Source organism: Dendronephthya gigantea, unplaced genomic scaffold, assembly GCF_004324835.1.
Source record: "Dendronephthya gigantea isolate DGI-Jeju-01 unplaced genomic scaffold, DenGig_1.0 000013F, whole genome shotgun sequence".
Lineage (NCBI taxonomy): Eukaryota > Metazoa > Cnidaria > Anthozoa > Malacalcyonacea > Nephtheidae > Dendronephthya > Dendronephthya gigantea.
The window spans coordinates 2,571,769-2,585,407 of NW_021163023.1; the positions used below are offsets into that span (position 1 = coordinate 2,571,769).

At 37.5% G+C, this 13,639-nt stretch overlaps 2 protein-coding genes across 5 annotated transcripts; one reads left to right on the forward strand and one right to left on the reverse strand.

Annotated features, from left to right (window-relative positions):
- Window positions 1-49: 49 nt before the first annotated feature.
- On the reverse strand, window positions 50-10,196 carry LOC114519589 (nucleoprotein TPR-like). Of its 4 annotated transcripts, XM_028539743.1 has the most exons (14): window positions 10,124-10,196; window positions 7,066-7,669; window positions 6,766-6,848; window positions 6,579-6,674; window positions 6,029-6,254; window positions 5,543-5,671; window positions 4,912-5,088; window positions 4,226-4,477; window positions 3,688-3,990; window positions 3,508-3,581; window positions 3,115-3,226; window positions 2,891-2,977; window positions 2,125-2,387; window positions 1,000-1,085 (listed from the first exon to the last, which is right to left on the reverse strand). In XM_028539743.1, the coding sequence occupies exons 1-13, from the start codon at window positions 10,183-10,185 to the stop codon at window positions 2,148-2,150; spliced, it is 2,445 nt and encodes an 814-aa protein (XP_028395544.1). In that variant the 5' UTR covers window positions 10,186-10,196; the 3' UTR covers window positions 1,000-1,085; window positions 2,125-2,147. The 4 variants fall into 4 exon arrangements, with proteins under 4 accessions (XP_028395539.1, XP_028395540.1, XP_028395543.1 ...); XM_028539738.1 differs by lacking the exon at window positions 2,125-2,387 and having other exon boundaries at window positions 50-1,085; XM_028539739.1 differs by lacking the exons at window positions 2,125-2,387; window positions 10,124-10,196 and adding an exon at window positions 9,307-9,589 and having other exon boundaries at window positions 50-1,085.
- A 1,474-nt stretch (window positions 10,197-11,670) lies between these two features.
- LOC114519600 (cytosolic Fe-S cluster assembly factor NUBP2 homolog) lies at window positions 11,671-13,580 on the forward strand. Its single transcript, XM_028539761.1, has 9 exons — window positions 11,671-11,751; window positions 11,857-11,975; window positions 12,138-12,226; window positions 12,380-12,489; window positions 12,574-12,645; window positions 12,751-12,833; window positions 12,997-13,107; window positions 13,199-13,268; window positions 13,351-13,580. Exons 1-9 carry the CDS (start codon window positions 11,733-11,735, stop codon window positions 13,500-13,502), a joined length of 825 nt encoding a protein of 274 aa, XP_028395562.1. The 5' UTR covers window positions 11,671-11,732; the 3' UTR covers window positions 13,503-13,580.
- The last annotated feature ends 59 nt before the right edge of the window (window positions 13,581-13,639 follow it).

The following is a 13,639-nucleotide window of genomic DNA, read 5'->3' on the forward strand; positions in this document are numbered from 1 at the left end:
ATAATATAAATATAGCGATGTAATTATTATTACTATTTTTACAGTTTTAACTGCTCAACGATTTACGATATGTCTGTGCGGTGAAACTCTCGGTTAACTTCTAGTACGGTAGATTCTGTGACTAACTCAACTACTAGCATGTGATGGAATAAATACATTGATATTTTTGTATATGAGCTTTTTGGGGAATAAAAAAGTGACAAAATGCAGACTGTTTATTCGTTCACTTCACTGGAAACACCAGTAAAGGCATTATGAGGACAACTCCACTGGAGTTGGTATAGTGTGGTGGTGATATTGTGTCAATGCATGGTAACTCGCTAGAAGCATGAAGAAGTATACGTTGGTACTGAGACATAAGATGATTACCACGCCCATAACCATGATTGAGGTACTTTGCTACGGTCGTAAGAGAGAAAGCATTCATGTTGCCGCTCTTCCGTTGTTGATATTTATTTCTTTTTACCACTAGGAGCGGATTCATCTGATGCACCTGTTTTTGGCCTGTCCTCGTTTTCTGAATCGTCGCTTCCCTTCTCACTGGCTGTATCGTCTTTCTTATCATCATCATCACTGTCATCATCGGATTTCTCATCCTCGGATTTCTCATCCTCGGATTTTTCATCCTCGGAGTCTTCATCCTCGGATTCCTCGTCCTCGCTGTCGTCGTCATCACTCTCCTTCTCTTCATCACTCTTATCCTCGTCGTCGTCCTCTTTTCCACTTTCATCTTTCTCACTTTCCTTATCTTCCGTGCTGTCGTCATCATCTTCATCTTTCTTATCGTTCTCCTCCTTTTCACGGTCGTCATCAGTGACAGGCGTCTTGCTCTTATTCGCGACAATATCAAACCATGCCTGTTTGTATTTGAGCATTCTGTAAGCCTCATATATTCCCCATCTGTTGATTTTTAGCAAAGCCAGATGCATTGAGTGAGCTTCCTGTTCACCGTCCTTTGTTAGATCAGATCTGTACACCCGGGCATCGCTTGGACGATGTTTAACAAACACACGACGTTGTTCTCTCATGAAATAATTTACAATTTTTTCAATGTCTCCACTAAATATCTCTCGCAGTTGTTTTACCTGTGGATGAAAAGAAAGGAGGATTAGGTCAGTTGATTATTTTTAAACAATCATACTAAGAAATTATATCTTTTTAGAGAAAACAGTTTAGAACTGGTAGAGCTATCCAGGATAAATAAAGTTAGTTTTGCTTAGGTTTCCTCGTGTAGTAACACTGGATCAATAAGAGATGATCCTTACTAGACCTCTAGGAAGAACAGTTTAGAACTGATAGAGCTATCCAGTATAAATAAAGTTAGTTTAGTTTAGGTTTCCTCCTGTAGTAACACTGGATCAATAAGAGATGATCCTTACTGGACCTCTAGGAAGAACAGTTTAGAACTGATAGAGCTATCCAGTGTAAATAAAGTTAGTTTAGTTTAGGATTCTTTCTGGATCAATAATATCCTTATGGATCAAGCGGTTAAGGCAGAGGTTTATTTAGAGTTGGTTTAGGAACAGTCTAACAAAAATAACTCTTTATGTCATTTCTTTATTGTCATTTATAAAGAAAGTCAGAATTATATGCTATTTTATATTTTACAAAAGCTTTCTCAAAAATATTGTCAGTGCTATTTTATAAAAAATATAATTACTTTATACCTACATAAACTCTATTTTCAATTCAGGTTGCCTTGACATTTTTAAAGAATTATAAAATTAATCGATAACAAAATAGAAGTATAGATTTACAAACAATATTTTATATACATCTATATAATTCAAAATTTAGATTAGGTTTACACAGATTACGAATCATACGATATTCAGATAACTAACTTATTTAAGCAGAACTAACAAAACTTTATATTTTTATAATTATCGTACATTCCTATAAATCTCAGAAGTCGTTGTTGGTGTATTTTTCTCTAGTTGTAAATTGTTATTTAACCTCAACAAATTAGATTTAGTGTTGATTATATTGTGAATAACTTGTCGATCTTTAAGATTACGATCCATTTTATCGTCGTTTATCAGTCGATTTTATCCGTTAATTTTCTTGAACGTTTATAACACACAGCACGTCAGGGTTTAATTCAAAGAAAACAAGAACGATCACCTCGAGATTTCGGAGAAAAAATCTTATTCGTTCTTCGACGCCTCTCCAGTGTTTCCGTTGGAGTCCTTATTCCCAGAATCTTTCTCAGAATCTCGATCATCATTCTTCTGATCGTCATTCTTGGAATTCTCGCCACCATCATCCTGATCATCTTTCTTAGAATTTTCATCATCAGCGACATTATTATTCTCGGAATCGTCTGCGTCAATCTTCTTCTGAATCTCTTCCAACCGTTCTTTAAGTTCCGAAATTTCACTATTCCTCTGCGGGTTTCACAAGTATTATCGAACCAGAAAAAAAATTATAGGTAAATAAAGATTCGCCGATCTTTTCTTCTCAAGTACCATTAAGGCAATTCATTAAAATAGCACGCGAGCGAAGGGTATATGCATGTCTACAACCCACGTTGTGGATAGACAGGTGTGGTGAATGACACTGCCCCTCATATTCAATCATAGTTTAGCGCAGACTACATAAAAACGTTTCCGTATTTTTAAAATTTGTTTTCAAAAAAATGCCAGGTCTTCTTAACCTGTTTATACGAACACCGCTTAACCACGCGTGATCTAGACTCCACGCGTGATCTAGACTCCACGCGTGATCTAGATCTCCACGCGTGATCTGTCTCTCTATAGAGAGTTTCTACAGCAGCTGAATGCAACGTGTGATTCGCGCAAAGGTACATCCAGAGCGCATACGAGGCATATTCAAGAGACACATGCATGCGTGTATAACATTGTTCACACAAAACTCAACGTGTACTTACGGTTTCAGCTTCAGTCGATATTTTCTGTGAAAGCACAGTTCTTAACGTGTTTACAGTGTTCTCGAGTTTCTCCATTTGCAATGTTACCTGAGATGAACAATAATAAGATAAAGATAAGTTTGTAGATGGGAAATCAAAGAGGAGTTTGTATACAATCTTACACCTAAGGACCGTTGTGAAAAACTATAATTCAGGTTAGAAAAACAACTGGTGATTATATATACCTTTTCAACATCGTCTTCAGCCTTTTTAACTTTCTTCTCAAGTTTCGGATCGTGTGCTGCTGTTGTTGTTTCATCAGGTGCTGTTGGTTCAGATGTGTTTTCCTCGGCCAGACTAGAAAGAACACTTTTGTTAGAGAACAGTTTGATAAAGTCGGTTCCAAGTAGCTATGTTTGAAGCATGCTTTAATAAGTATGAACACAGAGGTATGGAAATGGCAGGGCGTAGGTGATACCATCTACAGGTGAAGTGAGGACACCATGTGCAGGTAAGGTGGTAATACCATCTACGGGTAAGGTAGTAGTGATATCATCTACAGGTAAGTTGGTGATACCATCCACGGGTAAGATGGTGATACCATCTACGGGTGATATGGTAAAAAACGTCTAAAATACCTCGCAAGGCGTGCCATTCTCCTATCTTCTAGTTCATTTTCGAGATCTTCAATGGCATTTTTTAATTTGGATATCTAAAAGAAACGAACGAGATCAAATATTGATAAAGATATACAATGATATAATATATTTATAGCAAGGCTTCATGCTTTATTTTCTTATTGAACAAAACCTACGAACCTCGCCATTGACCGGTTGTAATTTAGTGCTCAGATCCCTCAACGTTCTCTCGGCCCCTTCCTGCCATTTGTACGCGCGATCAACGCGTTTGTTCAATCTTTCGTAATCATCGTTGTTGCTGGCGGGGACCTCGTGTCCAAAATTAGGAGGGGGAGAGGATGGGGGAGGGGGACGACTGTCTATAGCTTCTTCAAGATCAGCGACGTGTTTATTGAGATTTGTTAGCCGGATATCAATGTCAGCAAGACCCCTAACGCCAGTGCTTGTTGAGTTGTCCAACACCGCAAAGATTTCGTGCTTCGCCTGAAGGAATTTACGATAAACGAATTTGTCAAACAAGGTAATGTTCTTCCAGGATGGTGCCTGGGTATGAATGAATGGTTATAACATATTGGAGGACCCATTCACCCCTTAAAATACCTTCCATACGTTGCTAGTTCTTTCTAGAGAAGAAGAGTTATTACCTGGAAGTATTTGACTACTGGCAGTCATGATACCTAGCTAGCACCAAGGTTTGGTTCTAAACCAGGGTTATTACCTGTTCAACTGCTTCCTCTGTATGCGACGTCACACTAGAGATGGCTTTCTGTAGTGTTGTCACGGCAACACTTAGTTTCTCGTGAAGTTCATTGCATTTGTCCAGTGTCTGTTCGTTCTGCGTTTGTCTCGCGACAATCTCAGCGTGTAGAACCTCCTCAAACGCCTTCTTTCCAGCCTCGACCTCGCTTTCCAATAACGCTATGCATTCGTTCATTTTCACCAGAGTTTGGTCGTCACGGGCTTTTGTCATCTGCGCGACAAAACATGAAATTGAGGTTTTGAACTTGTCTAAGAAGACACTGGATCAGCTTTGCCGATTGCATAGCTTGAAGGATCTTTTCCAAAGCATTTTCACTCGATAAAAAGCCTCATTGCGATGAATAGAAAATATAGTTTATTACTTAACTTTACGATTTTTAACTTCAAAGTTTAACTTTTGGTTATTTACGCACGTAGGTTTATGGTTTAATCATTATCTTTCAATAATTATATTGAAGAGGCATTTAATCTGACGGTTCCAGACGATTAGCTATATGTGTTTAAGAGTAAGTCTAGAAGGGTATATATGCTTTATAGGAGATTTTCAATCATCCTATTACAATATATTTGTTATTAATTAATCTAATCTTGCGTGAGTAACTTCATCATTGTGTAGTAGATTAGTTTTACTTAAATGAAGTATACCTCTGTGCGGACAGGGTCCATATTATACTGGACTGCATCTTCTCGAGGCGAAGTTTGGGACACGAACCGCGGGGATACTCGAGGCGAACCAGGTCGAGAGTGGCTAACCTGGGAATGACGTCTGCTCGAGGGACGTGAGACGTGGAGAGGGGAACGTGGGGACTCGCTACCCTCACTCTGTTAATAAATTATGATTATTTTGGTGTAATATAGCTTAGTATGTTAGTAACTACATGATTAGTTTTTAGAATAGTATAACATTAACATAACTTTAGGTAATGATAAAGATATTCCTGTCTCGTAACAGAACGATGATTTTAAGTTGGAAGTTTAAGGTTTAATTAGTTTATTGAGGTAATATTATTCAGGTGCAAAGAACTTCTCTATATTTGACAGTGAGGTACAGATTTGACTCTCGCTACCAGAGAGAGAGAGAGAGAAAAAGAGAGAGAGAAAAAGAGAGAGAGAACATCGACCAATCAAATGCGATGACTCTCTCAGATCAACCAATCACAAGTGATTTGAGAGAACATCGACCAATCAAATGCGATGACTCTCTAAGATTAACCAATCACAAGTGATTTGAGAGGACATCAACCAATCAAATGCAATGACTCTGATCATATTTTACCTTAGTACTTTGTCTCATGTTTTGAATCTCTTCAGACATGTGCATTTTCAAAGCATCCAGGATTTTTTCCATCTCGTGTCGAACAGACTTCTCAAAAGCGTGTCTAGCTGACTGTTCCTCGCGGAATCTCTGGCAATTAAAAAGATGAACGAACAACATAAGACAAAGGAATTACCTTCGTATACCTTCGTAATCATTCGTATACCTTCGTATACATTTGTATAGAGTATACCTTCGTAATCATTCGTATACCTTCGTATACATTCGTATACCATCGTAATCATTCGTATACAAGACAGGAGAATTAACAGAAGGAATGAGATGGTATATTTCTTTTGACAAAGTCATTATCCTGGGATGAGTTACACGTAGACAACTCCAAAACACTCGATTTGCTAACGCTGTCACCAACTATAGTCAGGAGAAGCCTACCACGCTTTCATATACAACTAACAATCTATAGATACCAAATTATATCCGACCCACCTTGTCGAGAATCGTGAATTTCATCTGAGCCTCTTCTCGTAGCTGCATTTCCCTTTGCAGTGCCTTTTGATTGGTTTCCTCGGTGAGTTCAGCCATTTTATAAGTCAATTTACTCTTCTCCATCTCGCGATCGTTGTCCTTCTCTCTCATGTTCAAACTTGCCGCATGACTGACCTCTTGACATTTTGTCTCCAACTCACGGACCGCTACCTGAACTTTCTCCACGCTATCAAAGACGAATGAACGAAACATTAGCCAAGCCATAAGGTCTATCAGACGAGCATGGAGTATGGCCCATATATCCCGCATGCATTGCCTGATCGATTGTTTACGAAGACCCTCTTTAAAAATATGCTTCGGAACTCGTGAATTACATTTGATCTTATTGGTCTGATTTATACTAGAGACGGATCATCCAGACGGATCATCCGTCTGGACGAACTTGGGCAGGCAAAAGATAGTTCGTCTTCTAGTTTGTCTGCGTGGAAACGCGGGCAAACAGACGAACCATCCGGCTGTAGTATAAATTAGGCCAATCATTCGAACTTACTTTAATTCCGTCTGTTGATCAGCAGCCCTTCTCTCTGAGGCTTCCATGTCAGTTTTCCTTTTTACCTCGTTAACCACCTCTCGTATCTCTGACAACCTGCATGAGGAAAAAAAATCCAGAAGTTCCTAGACTTAGTAAAACCCTGGAACTTGTATTTTTTATAAAATACTGCGATCATTCTTCTCACCTTGATTCGATATTTTGCTTCAACTGCGACGTAGATCCATCATAACTATCTCGAGTCGTCTTATTTCTTTGCAGATTTTCAACCTAATAATTAGTTCATTATATAAAAAATTTAATTTCTATGAAGCTGAAATTTGCCCACTACAGTCAGGCACTAGGCAGGCACGCGGCAGGCACTAGTCAGGCACGCGGCAGGCATGCGGCGATTTGCACAACCGTAGCTTTACAGACAAGATTTGATTAGTTGCAGCTAGGATCGATCGAATCATTGAACACATGCAGGTGAAAAGCAAGCACTCACCGCTGCCATACTTTCCGTCTCAATTCTCTTCACTTTCTGTTTCATCTCCTGGTTAACGCTGTCAAACTCAGAGCTCTGCATTTCAAATCTATGCTGTAAGTTCTTCACGTCCTCTCCGACCAGCCTCAGAGAGCTCTGCACCTGTTCATTCGACTGCCTCAACTCCGAGAGTTCGTCCCGAAACCTACTAATATATCGATCAATCTGTTCTCCTTTCATCAACGAACGCTGTTGCCCGCCTGCAAGAGCACGCTCTACCTCCTTGGATTGATTCAACAGATTCGCGAGCGTTGTATGTTCCATGTTAACCTTCTCCTCCGTTCTTAAAAGTTGCATGGAGACTCTATTATACATGTTTTCGGCGGCTTCAACCTTGTCTCGTATGACGAGTCTTTCTTGTCTTTCCTTATTCACCATCTCCTCGTTTTGCCTCAAAGCGAGTTTCAGGTCTTGCTGGAGTTTCATTAGCTCCTCAAGTAGGATGCGGTTCGATTGTTCGCTAAGTTTCACCCGACTTTCCAAGTCCTGTGCGCGCGCGTTCTCATGATAGGCGATGTTTGCAATCGCTGGAAGAGATTGCGGCACTTGCTTGTCCGTGTTGAACCTAAAAAATCCAAAAGCATTATGATCTAAAACTTCTAGCTATCATATGGACACGGATAGACGACCTAAAAATGGCTTTCTACTTCAGTCTTCACAGTTTTTAGCTAATATCTTATTCCATTTGGCGGAACGTCAAACAGAGCGATTTTAAGCGAGTTTTTAGCAGTAATCGCTGAATAACCGACAATAAGTCATTAGGAACTGATGAATCTCGTTTGAACCCAATCTTGTTTCTGCTTTGATCTATACATAATCTATAGATAAAGCTGTGTAGTTGCTGAGCAAAGCTGGGTAATTGTTGTCACAAAATGCCCATGAATTATCTCATCAACTATTGCTTGCATAAATGGGCTTAATTCAGGCCAAAGTACAGATTGTCTTTATTCATTTTTTTCTGAAACTATAAATTAATCAAAACATCTCTAATTTAAGGTGTCATTAGCCTTGCATTTTGTTCCCATGGATAATATAATGATAATTAAAAATTTATGCACAGAGTCCACATGCAAGTACTTGAAATCAGCATGCATGCATCCTTGGAGAAACTAAACAATATTTCATTTGCCCTAAATATTGGTTTCTTACAAAAGTACTGACATTATGCTAATTGCACACAGAAAGCTGGAAATCATCTTGGGTGAAATTATCTTTTTTTACTGCTCAAAATTGCTATGATAATATTCAAAATAATTTGAAAATAGCTTAGAAGGCCAACAGGCTTAGGAGATGATCTCTTAGATAATATTGACTGTAGCTTAAGCTGCATGGTAGACATTGTGTTGAGATAGTGGCATAGCAACCCCGCAAGAAACTGCAGAACACTGACAGAGTAGTCTAGCAAATAAAACAAAAGATGTGCTATGCACATACTGAACACCTTTTCATAAAATATATGCAAACAGCTGCCAAATAAGACAACTTTGATGGAAGATTATATTATACAATCTTTAATAAATCTGCCCTAATCTGCACAATCGTAGGACATATTTCAAACTAAGCTTTATGGATATAAACTTTAGATCTCGTAGTTCGTCTTTAAGAACATTTCCCTGGACTTGCTTTTAACAGCACGAAAATATATATTAAACTAGTCAAAGAGACAAGGGAAGATCAAGAAAGAGCTGGGTAAACAGAAAGGAATTTCAGCTGGAATATTTTGTACATATCCAGCACTCGTTTCGATCGCCATGCGAACAAGTGTATTATAAAAATTCTTTAAGTAGTAAGTTTTACAAAATCATTTGCAAGGAACCTCGCAAGAAATAAGCAGAAATACATTGGCTTACAACGAACGCGGGTATAACTTAATATCCGTGAAGAATCTTGTATTTACTTAAAGTATAAACCGTATTTGCATGAAATATTTTATCTTGACACATTAACCCCGACAGACTTGCCTGAACTCGAAGTGTCGAAAAAGTCAAACAAATTTACATGTTAACTTTTCGACTTTTCAAAACAATCCAAAAACCTATTTTAATAAGAAATACTTTCACCACTTATTTATATAAATCCCGTTTATACAGAGAGAATAGATATCTATCGGCGACCCGTTATAATTTTTAAGACGTTTTTAACCCGGTTGTGCTGAAAACCACAGAGAGTATAAACTGAATTTACTATTGCTTAAAAACTAACCTTTCAACGGCGGGAAGGGCTTTGATATCTCTTTCATACCGTCTCCACATTTTGAAGCGTTAAAACTTGTTAAAATGTGTTTCTTTTTAATTTTATTTTACGTATATTTACTGCCGAGTTTTGCAGCTGCCGTCCGTCATATTGTTTACCTTGCAGCTTAGTAACCTTTTTACATCACTCAGCAGGATGTACAGGTGCTCGGATTCGTTTCGTAACGCATTCGGTAGCTCGGCTGCTGTCGGAATCATGGTACAATTACCAGACAGCGAAAGTGAAACTCACAGAATCCTGGTAGTTAAGAAAATCATTAATGGCCGCATCTTTGGACCGGAACGAAACTATTATTTCGGACGAATACAGGCATATGCGTAATGCGTTTTGTAATACGGTCGACAAACTTAATTAATATTTCACATGCATAAAATAAATTATCGCTACTTTTATACACAGACAATTCAATTAATTCAGACATAATTCGTGTTCTTATCCGAAATATCTAGAAATCACAATGCGACATAATTTCGGTCGACGAGCCGTCAGACTAAGTAAGTTAAGTAACAAATCACACTAATTGCGAAAGATATTGAAAAAATACATATCCGGTTTGAAATTCCCAAACGCTCTAACATAATTGAAAATGCATTCTGAATCATATATAATTCATCATAAAAAGCCACAATTTATATACTTGGCTTTATCGCCTTACAACTTCCTATTGCCGTGTGAAGTCATTGAGAATTTGGAGAAAAATCCAATTGAGAATTAGAATTTTTATATCTATCATATAATAAAATAGTAAAAATTATATAATAAATACCCGAAAGGACTGTATCTTCGTCTGTTAATATCTCTATATGTTCCCCACGGAGGATTGGCCATTTAGTTGTTTTCTTTCATTCAAACCGAAGAAAATATACGTATTTCCATTTCACATATTTGCAGCCATAAACATGCAATAATATCGCGAAATTAAATTGACACCTAACATTGTTTTTTTCACGAATTCGCCCACAGTTTTGCCAAGTTCTCAAATGTAGAGTAGTATATTCGAGAAACGTCTCGTTAAACGAAGACTTTAAGGTCGAACGTCTTCATTGCATGGACATTTCTTATCTTTGTTTCAATGTTTGTACTCGTGCCTCATTACTGGGATTAAGCCGAAACACGGCTGGTACAACGGTTAACACAATTGACCTGTCGTCTCTGTCACGTCGGACTGTAGATGTCAGTTTTAAAAAAAATTGCCTGTCACTGACGCATATGTGAATAAACTTTGGCAATATCACAATAGGATATCGGATCATCGGCATTGTCAAAGAAATTGAAATTCTGTGTTACTCTGTATTGTCGCTACGTTACCTAGTTTAATTATATGCAGCCAAACAATGTTACAAGAGCTATTGAAACTGGGTTTTATAACAAAAATAACCCACCCAAGTTGATAAATAGATAAAATTATTGTATTTGTTATGCATGTATTTTAATTATGCTTGATTGACAGCAATATTGACGACTCATATTGACATTTAAAAACGAATAAACGATCGAACCGTTTAAAGCTTACTTGGACTACTTGCCGGTTTTTTAAAGGCAAATTGCAGCAAATATTTTGCAAAAAAATAAAAAAAATATTTGCGAAGAAAATAAAATGATGGCTGGAAACTAAACTTTACGATGTCGATACAAATCTTTGGCAACTATTGCAACCATGGAATGGTTGTAACCGACATACAACGTGAATGTAAAATTTATTTGAATTGTTACAAAATTAATTTTTTCTTGTATGATTGCATGGCGACTTTAGTAATTATAATAACTTGTAGGTACACCACGTAAGTATTAAATACTGCAAAGCTTTCGGTCCGTTAACCCGGACCTTCATCAGTGCAATTACTTGAATACACGTTTGCGCGTCACTTAAATATCATGTTAGTCGTGATTAGTTTGCTCGCGCTATTAATTAAACGGTTTCATTTAATTAAGTTCTAATTAATGCGCGCGCCCTAGACAAGTATTTGACTAAGAGACACCGAAAAGAGCACGCCACGTACTATTAAGTGGCTTTCCCTCTTGGACGATAGTTTGATGTTTATAAATTTCAATAGATTCTCTCATTTTACGAGAGACAGTAAACTTATCGTTAAACAAAAACATTTGTCTCATTTTACGAGAGACAGTAAACTTATCGTGTATTCAAGTAATTGCACTGATGAAGGTCCGGGTTAACGGACCGAAAGCTTTGCAGTATTTAATACTTACGTGGTGTACCTACAAGTTATTATAATTGTTACAAAATTGTTACAATGTTTGACGATGTAACAAATTACGATGAAGGAAGTTCGATTAGGGAATGTTGCATGTGGAAACACACACGCGCGCGCGTGGGGAAAACACTACGCGAGACTTTCGCGGGACACCGTTCAAGTATGGAGGACAGTTCAGAAGGTTTTTGCTCAATTCTTATATTTTCCCTCGCTTATAACTAAACAACGCGCTTGTCTATTTTATCAGCTACAATTTTAAGTATTAAAAATTTCTTATTTCAACTAGATAAAAGTTCCCTAAGGTCTGTGCAACACGTTATTTTGGTCTTATCTGGAAAAGGTGGGGTGGGAAAAAGCACCGTGGCATCTCAATTGGCTTGCACGCTATACAAGATGGGAATGAAGGTAGGATTAACATAACCTTGATAATCGGTTAGGACTTAATAGTGATGTATATGGCAGACTGGAAATTGTGCAAATTGCAAGGCAGTGCTGTGTATTTAAGCACTCATGTTGGTGGTATATATGGACACCTATGGACATAACATTAATATTTTGTTGAATTAGGTAGGATTGTTAGATGTGGACCTGTGTGGCCCAAGCATTCCTCGGATGATGAAATTAGAAGCGGCAAATGTTCATCAATGTTCCGATGGGTAAATACAATATTGTGAGCATGTTTGTATTATATAAAACATGCGAATATATGAAGTCTTAACAACCTGCATAATACCGGAAAATATCCTGTGAGCAATGTCTAGCCTTGATCAGATAGAATTGTATTTATTAAAGCATGCCTTACCTTACAGATGGGTGCCAGTGTATACCAGTTCTGACCAAAGGCTCGGAGTAATGTCTATTGGTTTCTTGCTCTCAAATCGTGATGAGGCAGTCGTATGGAGAGGACCTAAGAAAAATTGTAAGTAAATAACATCAAGGAAGATTAATGAGGATTTCTCTCAAATAAATGGTTTATTCTTTGATCCTGTTTGTCTTTTGCCAGCCATGATAAAACAGTTTATAACAGATGTTTGTTGGGGAAATTTGGACTATTTGATTATTGATACACCTCCAGGTATGTGAATTCAAACCGGACTACAATAAAATGACCACAGAAACAGATAATTGCATAGTTTTGCAATGAACAATAAGATCCACTGCTTTATATTTTGGTCTATAGGCACTTCTGATGAACATATAACTGTTGTGGAAAGTTTAAAACATTTCAATCCAGATGGGGCCATCCTTGTAACCACACCACAGGTTTTTAGAATGATATAACTTATAGGGACAATTCTTAACCTTTAGCAGAAAACAATGTTTTAGAAAAACATGGCTAGGAAGTAGATTTATAATGTCAAAACTGTATCAAAATGTAGGGAATAAGGGATTGATAATTTCAATGACTTTTTTGTTGTCAACGCAGGAGGTTTCTGTAAATGATGTTAGACGCGAGCTATCATTTTGCCATAAGACAGAGGTACCTGTACTTGGTATAATAGAAAACATGAGTGGGTTCATATGTCCGCATTGTTCAGTAAGTATACTAGTTTGAACTTCTTGCACATTGTGATATATTCATATGCAGTCATTAATAAATCAGCCTATTAATGATGTTTTACCTGTAGGAATGCAGCAATGTTTTTTCAAGTGGAGGTGGTGAAGCTCTTGCAAAGCAATGTGGTGTCCCATTCCTAGGTGAGACTATTCAATAAATCCTTTTATGTATTATATTATAACAACATCCCAATGATTCCCAACTGATCCATTTCATATCCAGGCTGCATACCTTTGGATCCAAATCTTGCCAAATGTCTTGAGGAGGGCGAGGATTTTCTACAGTCATTCCTAGAGTCAGAAGCTAGCAAAAGTTTTAACAAAATTGTCACAGACCTTGTTTATTTAGGTGGCAGAATGAACACTTCAAATTAATATAGAATTGCAAATACTATTTGTGTTCTTTTGTATATAAATAAAACTGTTTTGGTCCTTGAGTCTTGGTTTATACATGGTGTTGAAAAGTGCAGATAATTTCATCTAACTTGTGTAGATTAATACACCAAACAAGA

Excerpts from the sequence above, each read along its gene's own strand:
- LOC114519589 (XM_028539738.1), bottom strand. The coding sequence starts at position 10,185 with ATGGCCAATCCTCCGTGGGGAACATATAGAGATATTAACAGACGAAGA. Across the intron at positions 5,672-6,028 it reads AATTCACGATTCTCGACAAG|AGATTCCGCGAGGAACAGTC; the intron begins GTGGGTCGGATA and ends TTTAATTGCCAG. Across the intron at positions 3,991-4,225 it reads CAGAGGAAGCAGTTGAACAG|GCGAAGCACGAAATCTTTGC; the intron begins GTAATAACCCTG and ends AAATTCCTTCAG.
- LOC114519600 (XM_028539761.1), top strand. Across the intron at positions 12,227-12,379 it reads GTTCATCAATGTTCCGATGG|ATGGGTGCCAGTGTATACCA; the intron begins GTAAATACAATA and ends CTTACCTTACAG. Across the intron at positions 12,834-12,996 it reads TCCTTGTAACCACACCACAG|GAGGTTTCTGTAAATGATGT; the intron begins GTTTTTAGAATG and ends TTGTCAACGCAG.